Source organism: Pelophylax lessonae (genome assembly GCF_965119305.1).
Source record: "Pelophylax lessonae genome assembly, chromosome: 9".
Classification (NCBI taxonomy): Eukaryota; Metazoa; Chordata; class Amphibia; order Anura; family Ranidae; genus Pelophylax; species Pelophylax lessonae.
The window spans coordinates 92,997,339-93,011,184 of record NC_138776.1 but is presented as its reverse complement, the minus strand read 5'-3'; the positions used below and the strand labels follow the sequence as shown (position 1 = coordinate 93,011,184).

At 36.1% G+C, this 13,846-nt stretch overlaps 1 protein-coding gene across 1 annotated transcript in view; it reads right to left on the bottom strand.

Annotated features, from left to right (window-relative positions):
• COL17A1 (collagen type XVII alpha 1 chain) overlaps positions 1-13,846 on the bottom strand; it is a 62,484-nt gene that overhangs the window by 28,215 nt on the left and 20,423 nt on the right. Inside the window, exons 14-25 of the mRNA XM_082267349.1 lie at positions 12,638-12,796; positions 10,502-10,582; positions 10,388-10,423; positions 9,041-9,220; positions 7,330-7,527; positions 6,933-6,971; positions 6,483-6,509; positions 4,485-4,511; positions 3,909-3,971; positions 3,701-3,805; positions 3,285-3,347; positions 519-554 (exon numbers count right to left, since the gene is read on the bottom strand). Of these exons, the coding sequence (XP_082123475.1) occupies positions 519-554; positions 3,285-3,347; positions 3,701-3,805; positions 3,909-3,971; positions 4,485-4,511; positions 6,483-6,509; positions 6,933-6,971; positions 7,330-7,527; positions 9,041-9,220; positions 10,388-10,423; positions 10,502-10,582; positions 12,638-12,796 (1,014 nt within the window). The remainder of the gene's footprint in view (positions 1-518; positions 555-3,284; positions 3,348-3,700; positions 3,806-3,908; positions 3,972-4,484; positions 4,512-6,482; positions 6,510-6,932; positions 6,972-7,329; positions 7,528-9,040; positions 9,221-10,387; positions 10,424-10,501; positions 10,583-12,637; positions 12,797-13,846) is intronic.

Here is a 13,846-nt window from a genome sequence, read left to right as displayed (position 1 = left end):
AAAACAACTTTTCACCTAAATATATTCCTCAATAGCCACAACGGATATAAATACACTTTGTGTACACCAAAAGCCTTTGCAAAAGCAGATATTATTTTGTAAAAGTAGCAGTGACATCATCGCTGGGCTGTGCATAGTCTGTGCAGAGAGAGGAGCTGTGGGAGGGGCCCAAACATGTCCACCCACTAAAGGCTGTCTGCTGAAAACTACAGGGGGCAGAGACAAGACCAGCCACCCTGCACAAGGAAAAAGAGCAGCAGTGACCGGTCTTTATTACAGATAACTTCAGCAAAGAGACAAAGTTTTACACTAAATTACTGCACAGATCTGTAAGAAATACACAAAGCACAAGCTCAAGTAAGAATACATATGACTCTTGTGTTCAAACAATATTTGCTTATTGGGAAGTTCAGCTTTAAAATCTGAGATAAGGAAATTTTACCAACTGCTGTCACATTATCACAAAATCATCTTATACATTATAATATTTTCTCTAATTACCACTGTTGACAACATACCTGGAAGACCTTGAGAACCTTGAGGGCCCTGCAGACCTGCAGATAGAAATGGAAATATTAGACTATATATAGATATTATTGGACCATGAGCTTACGTTTCTTTAAACTATTCTTTGCCAGCCTCCAGATGCTCCATTGATTAACTCTGCTGTATTCCTAGTGTAATCCAAGATGCAAGTTTTCTAATGGCAAATTAGGTTTTAACCTTATATTACAAAGTGCAGATTATCAGAGTACTGGTACTATCTTTGTGTTGTTAAAGCATATCTAAACCCAAAAACTAAAATGTAATATATTGCAATTCATTTGTCCACAGTTATGGTGGCTGCATTTGTTTACTTTTTCAGTGTTTTTTTTCTTTCTTTCTTTTATTTTCAGGTGGTAATCTTGCCAGTAACAAACTTTCTTTCCTAGAGTGACAACACTCATTCCACTATATCCATGCAGAAGCAGTGTTGTGACCCTTGGCTGCCCTCCTGATTTAGACTACAAACATATTCCCTACTCTATTCTCTATTACATAAGGAGGAGTAGTGTTGCAATTCCAAGAAGATAGCTGGGAACGCTGATAACATGAGCTATCAGTTAGGTGCTAAGGAAGTTTCTGGACCCGCAGAAAATGCACTTAGCCTGAAAAAGGACCTGCCAGTATCCCCAATAAATTAAAATTTAAAATCCAGATACAATAGGACTTTACTTCCAACACCCACAAGCAAACTCTTACACATTTATTGAATCATGTAGGTAAATGTGAGCGTGTGATCACATCACTTCCGTCCATCGAAATAGAGGCTTGGGACGCATATCCGGCGGCTGGCACGCACGCCGTTTCTAGGCGCACACCGCTAGAGAGGAAGTTGCGGCTCCTATACCAGACAGATACATTGTTCGGCAGTTGCCAATGTGAGTACTTGTCTTTTTTATGAAATAAAGGTTTTAAAGCGATCCTTCACTATCAGAAGCATTTTTCTTTTACACATGCCCTGGGATCACTCTGGTCATTTCCAAATGAATGGGATATCGATGTTTTAAGCCACTTATTACCGAACTGAAGTAGGATTGAGGAGACAGAACGGGACTAGGGACCTGATAAGGCTTGTGAGGGAGCGATCCCCAAATATCGACCTGTGCCTCACCCCTGCAGGGGTACCTAAGTCCGGTAAGCGGGGGACTTAAGGAGAGGGGGAGCACCTTTTCTTTTTCCGCCCACTCACTGTACTCCGGGCTATTGCAATAAGAGCACGTTATCACCTTCTGTGGACTTTTTTACTATTATAAACATATTGGGCACTTTTTTATCAGATTGTATTTATCCTCATTTGTGGATTTATATATATTGATTACAGGATGGACTGATATTATGAATTTTACTAAAGAAGCCTTCCCCCTTTTTTTAAACTTTTTATAGAATATTTATTTATTTGTATAAGGTTATATATAGGATATTAATTGTCATATTATTGGCATTTGCACTTTGTTAACTACACCTGTCAGATTTAGCACTCTTTGTTTTGTTGCATTTGGGGAGCACAACCCCCCTATTTTTTACACATTACACTCTTAGGAATATATACATATTTTTTACACCTTCAGGAACATTCATTTTTTTATTCAGCACGTTTTGTTGCACCTTTATTCTACCTACTGGATACAACACACTGTTATATTTTATTCACAATTTTGGGAAGCACATTTTCATCCTACTCAAGGCCTCACGTCTGGTAGCGCCAACCACTTACTTTATTTTTTTATATTTGATACATTCCTCATTGGGTTGTATCTTTCAAGTTTGGTTTTGGTTTTAGAGTTTTTTATCCTAAGCGCGGATTTGTTGGTTTTTATGTAGGTAAAAGTACATACAACTATTAAAACAAGCCAGCAAGATAGATTTTCAACTACCCTATAAAACATAATCCTGAAAAGTCATAACAATGTAGCCCTATATGTCCACCGGGTCTACATGTTTCACAGCTAGTGGTCCTTCCTCAGCCTGAAATAAATTATAAAATATAATTATATAGTATGTGTTATGTATATTTAGTTTGATCTATGTATCCTGTTGTGACCACCAGCCATTTGACTTCCTAATACAAAACCCATCTTCACTCAACAGAGAGTGGATCCTGAAGAAGTGACATTTAAAAACATATGCCCGGTGGACATATAGGACTATTATGTTATGACTTTTTAGGATTATACCTTATAGGGTGGTTGGTTAGGAAACTAGTTTGCTTATTTTATTGTTTTTTTTTTTGTATGTTCTTTTACCTACGGTATATGATTCAATAAATGAGCATATTTTATATATGTCTTATTTGGCATTAAAGTTTGCTTGTGGGTAACAGAGGTAAGGTCCCTTTTTATCTTTATTTTTCTGTTCTTGGTTTTAGATATTCTTTAAGTGTAACAAAGATTAATTGCCTGAAATGTGTTTAAATATTAAATATTTAAATATTAAATATTACATTTTAAGGGTTGTCTGCTGAAAATTTTCATATTGCCTCACTGGTTTTTTAAAAAAAAAAAGATTTAGTCAGTGTAAAATTTTCAACAGATTTCTATCCTTTATGTTGTAAGATCTTTTGCATTAGGAACCATGGTGACATTCAGCCCATGTCAAATAAGTATAGAGAGTTGTCAGGAACTGTGTTAAAATCACCAATTCTGGATGGGGGCATCTAATAAAAAGAAGTAGGTTATTACGGCTAGCATACTAACTAGTTACAAATACCTTAAATTAGTACAGAGTTTTTAAAACATGCTTACCCTTTAGTCCCATTTGTCCTGGAACACCAGCTAAACCTGGAACACCCGGTTCACCTGGAACACCTGTAGTAGATAAATTAGGTATGGGATAATCCTTAGAAACAATACTTAGTTATTTTATATGAGAATAAATATAAAAAAACAAAAATAAAACAAGAGCAACTATTGCATACTTCAATGCAGTGGAATATATAGTAGAATTCCCTGTGCAAAGCTTAGTGACTGAGAGGCAAGGAGTGCTAGAGTCCATATCCACTGCCTTTAGTGAAGAACTAGATCCATAATCAATATGGCACCAATCATTTAAGAAAATTGAATAGAAGCCATACATGCAGCTCCTATGTAAAATAATATATACAGTATGTGCCTATATTCAACCTTTTGAATACACTGAAACGCACATAGAAAATATTTACCTCTGTCTCCCTTTTCTCCTACGCCTGGTGGACCAGGGTCACCACGATTTCCAGGTAAGCCATCCCTTCCTCTTTGCCCAGGTGGACCTTCCACACCGGAATCACCTACAAATGGTAGAGCATTGATGTCTCATATCCCACAAAGTTAGACACTAACCTGAATCTATCTTAAGAATGACATTTGTACACTGATATAGCCAGTTTTTACCTGCATTGCCTTTTTGTCCTTTGGGTCCCTCTGTGCCAGGATGACCAATGAGACCCGGAGTTCCTGTCACAAAGATTACAAAGTGAATCTAAGTAACGAAACCAGGCAACAGTATATATAATTTATTACAGAGTAAAGGGATGTTTAGAGCTGACTGAATGAGGGCCAATGAAGTTATGGATTGGTGAGGTGGAAATCCATCTAACAACTTTAAAAATCAAATGTGTAATTTTTTTGATTTAGTTAATAAATATGAGTAACAATGTGACTACTTGCTAAGGGCAACACCCATATTAGCATATTATTATATTGAGGGCAGTTTTTTATTTATCATATTAATAATAAGGTCCTGCCTTTTGACTACGCTGACAATCCACATTATTTCCATCCACACTGCACCACACTTGCAGGTTTTTTCATTTAATTTCTTTTAGGCAATTTCATTCTCTTCACAGTCATGATGTTAAAACATAAAACATATATATTTATATATATATATATATATATATATTTTTTTTTTTTTTTTTTGTTTTCTTCGTTAATTACAGAGGACATTGGGCTCAAACTCCTCCCTACCTTGTTGGCCTGGATATCCTCTGTCACCTGGTGTAAAAAAGAAAAAGAAGAAATTAACAAATACATTACTTTCTCCCACGTAACAAATAAACAATGACTATCACTGCTTTATGCTGGAACATTAATTTTGTTCTGGATACCACATGGGCAAGACTAATGCTGCAGATGTACACTTCTTCTGATTACAACTGTCTAAGAGGGCATTTCCCATAATTTCAAAGGTTTTATCTTTTAGCCATTTCATACTATATCCAAAAACAACAAAATAGAACCTTTGGCTTTAGATATACTTTGCATAGTGATATTTTCTCCCTATTAAACATTTAGAACACTGTGGCAAATTGTATAGTCAGAGAAAAAGCTTATCACCCTTTTAATTTTTTAATAATAAATGCGTAATCCTGCAACCATATGAAAGAATGTGATATTTCTAAAGGTTAGTAAGTTCAGTGACTTATTTACCTTTATATTATTAAAGCAAGCTAAGGGTAATAGCAACATAACCTTTAACGTCACATTTAGAAATGGGAGAAAAACTCTAAATAGGACCCCCCCAGCAAGAGTCTAGATGTAAGGCAGACCCATTAGGTTTTCTAGCTTTACTATGTTTGCTATCCAACCTCTCCTGGGTGGTCAGTATTACTGAGCTAGGATTGCTATGAGGAGGGCAGGAAATAGTTTTGTCCAAATTGGCCCCCTGAGTCATACTTTCTCCCTATTGCCAGAAGGGTTATTATGAGCTGCTTTGAGATAACCATCATCAATCCACCTTTTCAGAAAACAGCTTCAATTTGGTTTTTACACACTTTTTTTCCCAGTAATGTATTAGGTTATGATTAACTCGGCTAATAGAAGTGTTTGCTTTAGCCCTAATAAGGATGTGTGTTCTTTTTGTGTAAGTGCCCCTTTAGTATCTATATGGGTGTAAAGTGTTACATGCTATGGCGACATACAGTATGCTATTTGTTTCAAACAAAAATAATAAAACTTTAAATAACTTTTAATAATATAATGTAACTTTTAAATGATATAATAAGCAAGGAGTCTTCAAAAAGTTTCTGCACTTTTATATTTTCATTGGAAATGGTGAGGGCGGGAGGAGTAGTAATTGGTCATGTCTGAGAGTGTCTTGTGACTAGTCTGTCTTGCAAGCTGGACAACCTTGGAGTTTAGTATAAGAGTTGTCACGTTGTGGTAAACATATCTGCGAAACCTATAAAAAAGTGCAGAAACTTTTTGAAGAGCTCTCATAAAAATATAATGTTCTGATACCCTTGCTAGAACCTAACATGGAGTTTTAGTCCAGAGAAATATAAATGAGATTTCTTAGCAATGCTGAAAACAGCAATGACTTAAAGCGTTTGTTACCCCAACACTTCATATTCCTAATATGTGCCAGCTGTACCATGGACTTGTATGAGAAAGTATCCTGTTCTCTTTGTATTGCTTCCTTTATGTGAAATCCCCGGTGTTCCTGCTAGTCCCCTTCTTTTCCTATTAAAAACTGATCACACTAAGCAACAGAGTACACCCTGGTTATTTCTCTAGCTCTGCTAGGAACTTAGTGTACTCTCCTCCAATGATCAGACTTGTCCTGGCATGTCCCCGCTGCACAGCCATTCACTGGCAAGCTCAGTGCAGTGTGCTGCTGCTTCTCCTCCCCCAGCTCTTATGCAGCTGAGAACAAAGGGAATGTGATAATTTATAAAAAAAAAAGGGAAAAAGGTATTTATAATGTTTTTTTTATATCTTTACTTACAAAAATGTTTTGGCTCCCATTTCTATTTTAAACTTAATTGGGTTGTTTTACAAGGTGATAGTTTACAATCACTTTAAAAATTTTAATGTGTCCCCTTTCTGCCCTGTTATTATTTGAACATACCACAAGGCTACATTTGCGCTCACTTCACCTGATTTTTATGTTAAATATAACTTCTATAGATATTTCTTGTTATGAAACATAGGCCAGATAGGGCAGACATGCAACAGATCACTAACCTTTCTCTCCTTGCATTCCAGAATCACCTGCAGATTAAATATTCACACATATATGAGAGCAAAATACAACACAGGGCTTTGACATATTGTGTCTTTTGTATTATTCCATATCGCCTTTTAGACAGTAGACTATTTGAGCAAGGTCTTATATGTTTGTTCCCTGTTTTGTCCATTTTATAGTTATTATTCTTTTTTTGGTAACAATGTATGGCTCTGTGTAAAGCTCTACCCAATATAAATATAAAATATAAATATATGACTAATAAAAATAATACATACATACATATTATTAATAATAATTCCATTATTATTTTTATATTATGTCAAATCATAATATTACCATTAAAACAATGTTTTTATGCTGTTCAAAAAATATATGCTACTCTTGCACCTTGTAGTTCTTAGAATTGAGATAAAACTAAATACAGCAATTTCAAAACAAATAATTACCTTTCGGTCCAGGTTCACCCTTCAAACCAGCAATATTTCCTGCAGCAATTGGGAAATGTTTAAATTAGTGAAACATTTGAAAAAACAAAAGATTATTGAAAAAACAATATGAATATAAATCGAAGAAAGTGCAGTAGTATGTATAACCTATGCTACATTTAAAGTAGTTTGAATATAAAACATTGTGTATGAATGCTTATTTGTGGTTAACATTGGTACTCTGGTGGATTTCCATTCTCAGCTTCTTTGTAGCATTATATACCTAAGTGCCTAAGATCACTGTGGGAAAACCCCAGGGGACAGTGATGGCAGCTGTGATTTTTAGTCCTTGCCACAAAAGCTTATTTCTTTAATTGGTAGAATGTTTCGCTAAAACACAAAACTATTAAACAATTACCTCTTTCTGCCAACATCCTCTCCCTTACATAGGACCAGACTTCATCTTTAGATAGACCGGCAATTGTGCCACCAGCAGGAATTGAACCGGCTAAGTTGATATCCGAGCGTAATACAGGACCAGCTTCCAATCGTCCCAATGCACTGCCAGAGCCTTCCAAATTGTCTACGCGTTGCCTCAAATTCTTCACATCTTGCCCTAAGTGGTAATAAATTATACATTTTAAATCCACATTTGTGCTGGTGATTTCCTTAAGTCTACAATTATGTGCAAAACAATCCAATTTCACTTTATGTACTGTGTAAAGGTATACTTATTGGCTGCAGAATTACAGCAATACTGTTCGGGCAGGATACCAGGTCAAATGAGTTATCATATACGTATAAAAGTATATCTAGACCCCCAGTTGATTACCCCCCATATTCACATGTAACTAAGCTTCCTAGTGGTGGAGGCCGTGGGGCGACTGCCCTTCGCGCCGGGCGACCCTACGCCCCCGCCACCTCTACTTACACAGCTCTTCTCACAACTTGTTAATTATTGATTACAGAAACTTACTCTCTTGAAACCCCTATAGGTGAGTTTTAAAGGAACACTACTGATCTCTACGGAGAGAGAATTCTTATTATCATATATCATATACTTGGATTTCCGTAGTTCCTACTTAATCCACATACAATGTGTATCACAACTTTTGTAAAATGTTATTCGTCATAGCCTCACCGCATATGTTTACTTTTACTTGTATGACCACGTGCTCTTTGAAATGTATTGCTGGACTCTTGAGTAAGAATTTCTGTTTATGATATCGTTTGTACATGATTTACGCTGTGTATTCTTTGTTTCTTTTTATTAAAAAAAATTCTTTTGGAAGAAAAAATATATATATATATATATCTAGAGCAAAAATGTTTATTTAGTTTTGGATAGAGTAAGGAAGGGTTGGAATCCCTGGTTTTTATTGCTGTTTGTGTTCCCACTGGGTAGATTCCCCCTTTTTATCAATCCTTGTGACCATTGTCACTGGAGCAAACAGTGAGCAACATTTTAAAGATGTCACCGAAACAGGTGGGGAGGATATGCTTTCTCCTGCACACTCTCCTGTCTGTATGCTTGACCTAAAGGCAGATGGATTCCAGGAAGTAAATGCTACATGAAACATTTGCCCTTCCTCAAGATGGTCACAGCTAGAAATGTTAGGGGAAGTGATTTCTCAACAAAATAAAGCATGGAAACATGAATGGATGGGTGGCTTTGAATATTAGAAATGAATGTATTAGCCTTTTCAGTTTGTGGTGCTTAGATACAGATTAGTTCCACTTTAACAACTGTTGAATAAGATCTCAGCCCCCCTTGGGGAGTGCATTCTTTAAAGAGAGTCGGCTGACTTATACTCTTTCACTGTGTGAAGGAGCAGTAAAGAAAAAACACTGTGTTAAATTGTAAAGCAGGAAGCAGAGCTTGCATCTGCCTCCATGGCATCATGGCTGCCTCAATCTGCCTCAATGAACAAATATATTACTAAAAAATTAAACTATACACTCATATGATTATTCATACCAAGCTGATCTATTTTCAAGGTCTAAAAAAACTTTGATTATAGTCTCCTTTTAAAAGTTTAATTTGTTCATTATTTGGGAAATACATTTTATTTTGTGAGCTGTATGTCCTGTTTTGGCATAATAGTACAGCAAACGAAATGATTACTTACATAGAGTGATCAGTCCAAAGAGCAATCCCAAAAGGAATAACAGTCCAAGGATTAACCCAAGCGCCCACATCCACCATTTGCAGCAGGTGGCACATGGTCCACAGGCTCCATCCACTCCACTATCTTGCCTTTCAACATACTGATCATTGGCGGACTTCAAGCCATCTACCCGGTGTATCTCTGTGGTGAGTAACAAGCAATAATGAATATATTAAGAAAAGAAAAAGAAGCAGCTTTAAAGTCATAGGCAAGCACTAGAAACTAAACACATGGTTAGAGATTTCAATGATGATAGATAGGAAAAATTAAACACCATATTTTCTATGTTTTTTAGCCTTGCTACTTAGGGGATCAGAAACCTCTAGGCATTGGGGGTTATTTCTGAGACTCCATCTCATGAAATGCCAGACTATTGCCTGTAAAATAAAGCGGCATTAAACCCAAAAGCAAACATTTATGATATTGCAGCTAACCCAATACTTAAACATGCTGGCTGGATTTATTTTATTTTTTAGGCTTTCTTTCTTCTATTTTCACCTAGTGATCTGGCCATTAAGTCTGTTGTTTTTCAACAGAACAATCTATCCAGCAAAATATATAAAAAAAAAAAGTGATGAGGTAAACCATTTTACACTCACAGGGGTGCTTACAATTTATCAGTTTTATTTATTTATGTAAAAACATTTGTTTCAAAAGGAAAAACTCTTTGATGTAACAGCTTATTAAATATTAGCTGCAGTTTGCTTTCAATTTGTTAGTGTTTTTAAAGTTTGTCTAAAACTCCCCTACCCACAGACTGACAATGCTGCTGTCCAATGCTGTGCTCCTTCATCCAGAGTGGGGGCACTCTAATAAAAGAGATGTGATACTGGCCAGATCACCAGGTGAAAACAAAGAGGGAAAAGCCTAAAAAAGAGAACTAATGCAGCCACCATATTTAAATATTGTTAGCTATAATAAATTCATTTTTGGTTGAGGGTTTAATATCGCTTTAACCATTTCATGGGTAAAGGGTCTTTCAAAATCTTAGATTTCTCAGTAGATTTCTCAGTAGTAGACTTTACAAGGAGGTAATATCTGCATTATGAATACATATGAATTAGGCACTTTGCAAGCTGCTTGTTTATATGTACTTTATGAACTATTCTAATACTAATAGAATTATGCTTTTAACTTATGTATTATTTTATCCCTGTCTGTTTAAGACATTCCTTAGTTTAACAACTGAATTTAAAAAAATACAGAGTCTTGGAAGTACATGACTGCTGTACATTTTTACAACATCAGGTAATATACATAGACATATAAGAAATAAAATGCATAAATTAATAAATGAAGATTCCTTACCTGCATATGTTGCTTTGTCTTTGGTCTTTAGGCCTCCTAGGAAAAAACATCATACGTGTTAGTCTATATTACTGTCATTCCAATTGAAATATAGGGGAAGAACACATTAATTACCATTAGCCTCTGTTCTATATGAGGTGTCCATACTGGTTGTTATAGTTTTTTCTTTCTTTAGAGCTTCTTCACCATATGAACCTGGAAAAATATCCAAACAATGTGATGATTTGAAAGGTTTTCTATGTGTAACCTTGGTGTGCACATAAACAACATCAAAGCCTCAAATTCAAGTTACTGAGAAGATGCATTATATACCTATGAAGTGTAGTAATAATGTTTGTTGAAAACAAATTATAAAAAGAACTACATTCAGGTGTCCATTTATGAAACTGTGAATTTTTTTCACCGTTCACTTCTCAGCAGTTCTCCGGGGAAAATTATCCCCTCTGGCACCCTTTTTATGAAGCGGAGAACTTCAGTTCTCACAGGGTGATCAGAGGAGACGTTTTTCCTCGGAGAACGGCCGAGATCTGTGTACAAGGGAATGGGCCACCTGTAATCTCGTGAGACAAAGCGAGATTACAGTACGAGAAACCGTGTAAAAAGCAGTGATAGATTATCACTGCTGAGTACACATGCGTTCGACCCCCACTAATGTTAATAAAATAATTAGTCCCCCTACATAAATATAAATATATACTGCATACACACACATACATTTTATATATATATATATATATATATACACACACACATTAAATATATATATACATGTATGTGTGTATATATATACATATATACATAAATATGGCAGGGGGACATGATTACTGTGTTGGGGGATCTGAACGAGGAAGAAGGAAGTCGATAATCTTCCTTTTCCCCCCTCAGTTCTCCTCCGATTCTGTCTTCTCTCCCCGAATTCACCACCTCCAGGCTGGTGAATCCGGTAGTGTGAATTCTGGCACAGATCACCAGTGAAGTGCGGAGATCGCAGCTTCATAACCTGGCTGTTTCTGTGTCAGTCAATGACAGATTCTGTAGAGATGATCAGCGGAGAACATGTTCTCCCCCGATCATCTTTGTTTCATAAACCAATAAAGATTGGAAATGAGCTGCGATCAGCAGGATCTCTGCTCATCTCGGTTTCATAAAAGGACACCATAGTTTTAGGGTCCATATAAATAGTTGCATTCAATTTGGACGCCAGGTACACACTTAGAAGGGTGCCACAGTATGACCTGTCAATAGGAAGTTCAGATATGAGCTCATGTGCTCTGTGCTTCGGACCCTCATGTGTAGAAAGCCTAAGGCAGCATTCACATAGGCCACATATAGCTGCACTGTACTAAGAATATTTTTTTTTTTGTTTTGGGTAGAATTAGGAATATTTAGAGCCCATTTCAGGTTTTTATTGCTTGGAGAAATTTAAATGAATGCACTAGGACCCTAGGGCCTTTCATTGTAAGATTTATAAAATATAATTTAAACATCTGGATTAAGAGCAACAGCTTCTCCATCCGAAAGAATCTCAACTATTCCTATTCCTCTGACTTGTGACTGAAAGATAAAAAGATCGAAGCACCACACCAAAAATGTAAATGTCCAGATGTAGATTTATTCCAAAATTAGATAAAAGAGATAGACAGCCAACATCTTTCTAGGGGTAAGAATATACCTTGTTTACCAGGGCTTATGATTTAATAATGTATCACAAATTGAAAGGTTTATGTACAGGTATACAGTGATGGGGGGGGGGGGTAAAAGAAAGTGTTGTAGTGTGACAGTTTTACCATTTACTGTGGTATTTTTGTATAATCTTTGTACAATAAAGGGAAATACGAGACAGTTTTGGTGTTATATGTAAAATTAATTTGAATTTAGGACAGGCTATAGGAGCCAGAGGTGGAAGACTCAAAGGTTTTTAGGAAGGTATCACTCGAGTAGATCATCGGTCAGGGATCTAGAGACCATAGTATTAATGTCTTTTCTGCATGATAATGTATATTGAACTGGATGTAGATACCGGATGTATAATAAAACATCTATCAGCAGCTGATTTGAGTCCATCTGGCTTGTCTGGCCCTCTTTATCTTTGTCATATCTAAGAGGTTAATTTTATAAACAGTTCCAATCACATTCAGATTTCATCAGTTTAAAGTAAAGAAAGAATAATTCTGATTTGTTGGTAAGAATTGCTGCACTGTACACTGTATTCTGTATATATTATATGATTGGCGAGATTGTGCTAAATACCTGCACTGGCAATGCTAGCAGCTGTAAAGACCTTTCCGCTGTCTTTGGACATTATCAGCATGTCTCCATCCTTCTTAGCGGGTGATTTTTCCTTCTCCAGCAGAAGGAACTTGTAATCTTTGCTGAGGATTTCTTCACCTTGAGTTCTACTGCTGGTTACTGAAAAGAATGGAGGGAAAAAATACATATTAACTTCCTCTCTTTACACACAAAGATATACTCACCAACTAGTATGCTATGGCAACTGTAAGAGCAAACTTTACCCTCAAGTCTTCAACATACTGAGGTCCATTGAGACCATTTTGGAGTGTGGATACAAGGGAACAGTTGTACCAAATATATGACCCCTACCACGGCTTGGGAATCCCTAGGGGGCTACTCTATTAATCCTATACCCCCCCTGGTTTCTACACATTTCTATTGTTTTTATGACTATTATGCCTTTCACTTGAGATGTATATGCCCATGTTCAATTCCATGTTTACCTCTGTAAAGCATAGTGATGTTGTTAGATCACATTTGAAAACGTTCAATAAATATTCTAACAGGGAAAAAAATATGAAATATAAAGTAGAACTGTAGGCAATTTTTTATGATAGAGTGAGGGAGATTTATAACTCCTGTTAGTTTTTTTTTCCCCATTTGTGACCCATTGGGGAGATTTACCCTCACTTCCTGTCCCATAGCCAAAACAAGAAGTGAGAGGAAATCCCTGCAAATTAAGGTAATTCCTTGAGCCCACTAGGTCACCAGATGTAGTGTCCCCATTGGAAGATTTCTCCTCTGTAACTTTTCTGGGCAACCAAAAACTTGGCATTTTCTTTTACACTCAACGATAATGGTAAACAGGATAAATAGAGAGGGTAAATCTCCCTAACGGGGGCACAGGTGGGAATAAAACCTAATAGGTGTTCTAATCCCTCTCCACTCCATCTAAAACTAAAAAAAAAAAAAAAAAGGTTTTGCCTTTAGTAATATTTTAAGGTGCAGTTGTAGATTCGGAAAACTATGCTATTCTCCAAAGAAGGCAGTGAAGTCATGGGGACACTGCCCTTGTCATGTTTTACTTATCTTGACTTACATATTACCCTTCTGTACCATTAATTTCCACTATTATACTTATGTATTTATTTTATTTTATTTTTTATTTACTATATTATTTTATTTTTTATTTACTATATTATCCTTATGTATGATGTAAGTATTCTT